The sequence below is a fragment of the Hippoglossus stenolepis genome, chromosome 21, assembly GCF_022539355.2.
Source record: "Hippoglossus stenolepis isolate QCI-W04-F060 chromosome 21, HSTE1.2, whole genome shotgun sequence".
Taxonomy (NCBI): Eukaryota; Metazoa; Chordata; class Actinopteri; order Pleuronectiformes; family Pleuronectidae; genus Hippoglossus; species Hippoglossus stenolepis.
Window position 1 is genome coordinate 20,080,754 of NC_061503.1, and position 5,200 is coordinate 20,085,953.

The 5,200-nt window shown below is 47.6% G+C and overlaps 1 protein-coding gene across 1 annotated transcript; it reads right to left on the reverse strand.

Moving 5' to 3' along the window:
* Positions 1–337: 337 nt before the first annotated feature.
* nog3 (noggin 3) lies at positions 338–1,574 on the reverse strand. Its single transcript, XM_035146092.2, has one exon. It carries the CDS (start codon positions 1,142–1,144, stop codon positions 476–478), a length of 669 nt encoding a protein of 222 aa, XP_035001983.2. The 5' UTR covers positions 1,145–1,574; the 3' UTR covers positions 338–475.
* Positions 1,575–5,200: the final 3,626 nt, after the last annotated feature.

Below are 5,200 nucleotides of genomic sequence, written 5' to 3' on the forward strand. Positions count from 1 at the left end.
TCTGTACTTTACTTTGAATCAAGTACCATTTCAAATGCAGGACTTGTAGTATTTTTACTTCGTTAAGTAATCTGATTACTTATAAAGAGAATAAATAAAGTTTGAGTGAAGCAGCATCTGAAGTTTTTTAATCATCATCACTGATCATTAATTTTTAAACAGCTTCATTCATTTAATCACAGAAAGTAACTGAACACGTTGATTCTTCATAAATACAAACAGATACAATTAAATACAGTAGATCTGATAATATGATTAATAATAATACTGAAGTTCATCAGATAAAAACATTTACATCACATTTACATTCTCACACTGGACAGTGCACTGTAAAAAAACTGTTTTAACCAGTTATCTTGAAAATCCGATTTTTAATGATTTGTAATAAAATGATTTTTCAATCATCAGTGAAAATTTGATTTTGTTTTTTTTAAATCAGTGTTTTTCAGTTTGTGTATAAAGATAATGATGAGAGTCAGTTCGGACACGCGCACTTGCACTCTGAGATGATCGGGTACTGAACCGGGATCCAGGCGCACTTCAGGCCGCCTCTCCTCTGCAGACAGCGCCACCTCAGGATGGTGAAGTGAGTGGACCTGGAGGGTCTGCAGAGCATCCCCTCCGGCACCGAGCAGGACCTCTTACTGAGGCAGCTCCCCACCTTCACGTAGCGCGGCCAGAACCTGCTGCCCAGGTCGTTCCATGCGTAAAGCACCGGGCAGAAGGCGTACGACCACAGCCACAGCTGCAGCCGCCTCCGGAGCTTCTTACTCGGCTTCTGCTTCTTCCCGTGCTGCACCTCGAACTCCATGGCCCGGATCTCTTTGGGCATCAGCCCGGAGAGTTTCTGTCTCATCTCTGCGTCGCTCACATCCTCGTTCCCCGAGTACTTGTCCTCCGGGGAGGACACGGACATGAAGTGCGGGTCGAAGTGGCTGCCCAGCGCGCTCCGGAGCTCCGTCTCATTCAGGTCCTTCTCCTTAGGGTCCAGCACCGGGTCCGGGTCCTCCTTCAGCTCCACCACGGGCAGAGTGTCACTGGGGATGGGTCGGAGGAGATAATAGTGTTGGCACATGCCCTCCTCGATCCTGAAGCCCAGAGAGAGAACGAGCAGAAACACAGCAAAGAAATAACAGTTATCCATGTCCTCAGTGCGCGTCCACAGCGGCTCCACAGCTCAGTGCGCACAGTTCATCCAAAGACTCAGACTCAGTGCGCACAGTTCATCCAAAGACTCAGACTCAGTGCGCACAGTTCATCCAAAGACTCAGACTCAGTGCGCACAGTTCATCCAAAGACTCAGACTCAGTGCGCACAGTTCATAGTTTGACACCAGAATCCAACAGGCAGCTTGGAGGGCGCACCACACGCACCGCGCACCGGGGCGCGACGCGCTCCAGAGTTTGTCAGAGCTCAGAGAGGAGCGGATCCTCTCTGTCCATGACTCGGGTCCCCGCGGGACGACAGGCGGCCTCAGCCCTGGACTCCCCGGGTCAGCAGGTCCCGGTGAAGCCGCTCAGCGCCCCGCAGCTCGCTGCTCTCTGCCCGCATGTTGGCGCACCGGCTCCCGCTGCTCCGAACTGAGGAGCCGCAGACTGCAGCCAAATATCCAGCAGGGCGGTGATGTCATCCAGCCCACACACACACACACACACACACACACACACACACACACACACACACACACACACACACACACACACACACACACTCACACACACACACACACACACACACACACACACACACACACACACACACACACTCACACACACACACTCACACTCACACACTCACACACACACACACACACACACACACACACACTCTCACACACACACACACACACTCACACACACACACACACACACTCTCACACACACACACACACACACACACACACACACACACACACACACACACACACACACACACACACTCACACACACACACACACACACACACACACACACACACACACACACACACACTCACACACACACTCACACACACACACACACACACACACACACACACACACACACTCACACACTCACACACACACACACACACACACTCACACACACACACACACCACACACACACACACACTCTACACACACACACTCCCACACACACTCACACTCACACACACACACTCACACACACACACACACTCACGCAATTAAATTAATGTTAAGTAATAGAGTAATAGTTTCTTTGTAACTTTAGAGTAGAAACAGATTATGATAATAACATATATAACTGTAAATAAAGATCAAAGACTGTAAATAAAGATGATGATGTCTCCACTTCCTGCAGAAATGAAGCCAAAATATATAACTTCATAATATACAGAAACAAACGCTGCCATCTTGTGGTGATGAGGTCATTTACAGTCAGAGTCTGTGCAGTAGTGATCGTGGTATCGAGGTCCCGCCCATACACACTCTCCACCAATCAGGAGTCAGTGTCAGCTGTCAATCATCACGTCTCAGCCTGTTTTTATATCATCAAATAACTGATTCAAACCAAACTGATCAGAAACACTTGAACAAACATCAGAGAGAGAAGAACGAGCTGAAACGACAGAAACATCTTTAAACATTTATTTAACGTCTACTTCGATTTTTTTGTTTGGTCCATGTCCCATCTGCTAACATGGAGGAGGAGGAGGTTTATGACCTATACTGCAGCCAGACACCAGGGGGCGACTGAGATTTTGGCCATCTTGGTTTACAGTTCTGTTCTTTAACATCTGTTCTTTAACATCTGTTCTTCAACATCTGTTCTTCAACATCTGTTCTGTAACAAGTGGTTTTAACTGAATCTAGAGAACTGAATGAAATAAGATGAGCTGACATGACAGGCAGATTATTTCTCATGTGTTTTGAGAAATGATCCTTTTAAAGAGCCTGTTCTCTCTTCGACTCCAGCAGCCAATAAAAAAGCAGAGAAAGATACTTAAATGGTCACAATTCATTCAATTAGTGAGCGCGGCCGCCGCTGGCGCGGAGCGGACTCCTGCAGCCGGAGGCCACGAGCGCTGGAATGTTTGCTCATGTTGTAAAGGTTGAATTATGAGGCTGATAAAAAACAACTCTTGTCTGAGACGCTGATGCAGAGAGAGCGGGGCGGAGATAAAGACCCGACTGTGCTGCTGTGGACGCCGCTGAGCTCGAGACAAACAGGCCCTGAATGTGGTGAACTGGTTCCTGCTGGGAATCCCACCGCTCAGGGTTAATGTGCCCACACGGAGCTTTAACGCCGCAGTATATGGCGTGACCTGTGACCAGCAGTGGCGTCCACACGTTTCTTTGCTCTGTAAAAGCAATTAGTGACACGTCCGCCTCTCAGGAGAACGCTGCTTCATGAAGTCACATCACAGGTCTGAGTCTGTGGAGCTGCGAGGACTCGTGGTGCAGGAGACGTCCCAGGTTCAGGCAGCGACACTCGATTAACTTCAGATCACTGCGCAGGCTCAGAGACGCACACAGAATCGTTTTTATTTTATCTTGAATTTTAACGGCTTAAAGGAGAAATGTGACAAAAGTTACCAAGGAAACTAAACCTGAACCCGGCTTCGTAGTTCAGGAGTCAGATGTTAAAACGATCTGGATTCAACACGATAACAACAGGTTAGCGTGTTTTTATTGACATGGACAAAATAAAGTTTGGAAATCAACCGTCACCGTGACGACACCCGTTGGTTTGTGAGTTTCTGTTCTGAAGCCTCAGTTTCACATCTTGTTCAGCGCCATCTTGTTTTGAAAAAAGTAACCATATGTGGAGGAGCAGGGGGTGGAGCCTGACTGAGAGCTCGAGGACACGCCCACCTACACTGCCATCTGCTCCCATTGGACAGTACTAGCTGTCAATCACACTGTGGTATCCCCCCCCACTACATCCGGTGCTTTATGGTCTGTTTGACTCTAAATGATCATAATTCACTAAATGAACATCAGCTGTTTGAAGAAGACTTGAAACTAGAGACTGAGACAGAAACATGTTTCCTGACGTTATAAAGTGAGAAGTCACTTTCTATAGACTTCTATAGAAACTACCAGAGGAGTCGCCCCCTGCTGGTCACTACACAGAACACAGGATGCAGACATATTGATTTCACTTCCTGGACCCGGAGTCTACGAACATTTTCACCCGTAGTTGTGTGTTTGTCGTATGAAGCAGTGAAGGTGGAGGATCGACGGAGGCTGAAGGATCAGACGAGTTCAGACGATATTTAAACGTGTGAGATTCGATCAGAATAAATATCTGGATGTGTTGAATTTAACTGATTGTTCTAGTTTCTTAGGTTTTTATGAGGAGGGTCCTCAGAACGGTACAATAAACAGGAGTGTTTTCTTCTTCTTACCTCTGACCCCCCTCACCCCTGCCCCCCCCTCCTGCTGTGGGGGTAATTTTCTGGACGGCTGACGTGAGCGTGTGTGACGGGCGCCGCTAAACTGTCATATCTCTGTGGAGAGGAAGTCAGTGGCACAGAGACGATTCTCAGATAAGACTTCCTGTCTCTTTGTAAACCTTTAATCCTTCACTACACAATCGGGCCCCAGAGAGAGAGGGGGGCCACAGGGGACTCCAGGTCACGGTGAGATGAAGATGTGGCCCCTTAGGATTTCCAGGTTCCTGGAAAAGTCACAAAACTGAGCCGTGAAGTGAAAGAGCCGCTCGGTCTGGCAGAGTCCAGGAGGACGTACGAGGCTCGGTCCAGGTCCAGATCCAGATCCAGGTCCAGATCCAGATCCAGATCTCGCTGTGAATTCATATTCTGCTCAGAAGGTTCAGTTCTGACTTCAGTGATTTAAAGTCATCATGTGTTAAAAACAACATGTGTTGCATTAATGTGTTTAAGCCTCTTTATAAGGTTTAACAGACAGATACATTCTTTACAATCATAAAAACATCTGTATTAGATCAAAAGTGATGTTTGCAGTGAGCAGCAGAAACATCTGGTTCAACATCTGTATGTCACAGCCAGTTGTGCTGGTCAGACGCTGAGAGACGGCGGTGAAGTGTTTGTGTGTTTGACCCGTCGCTGCCACCTTGAAGCCTTTCACCCAAATGGAGCGTCCAAATGACTCCGGCTGTCTGAGCTTCAAAGCCTCGTGCTGTCGGAGAATTACTCTCTTATTTCTGCACTTTTGATCAGACTGGCTCTCGACGTTTGTCCTTCACGCTGGGA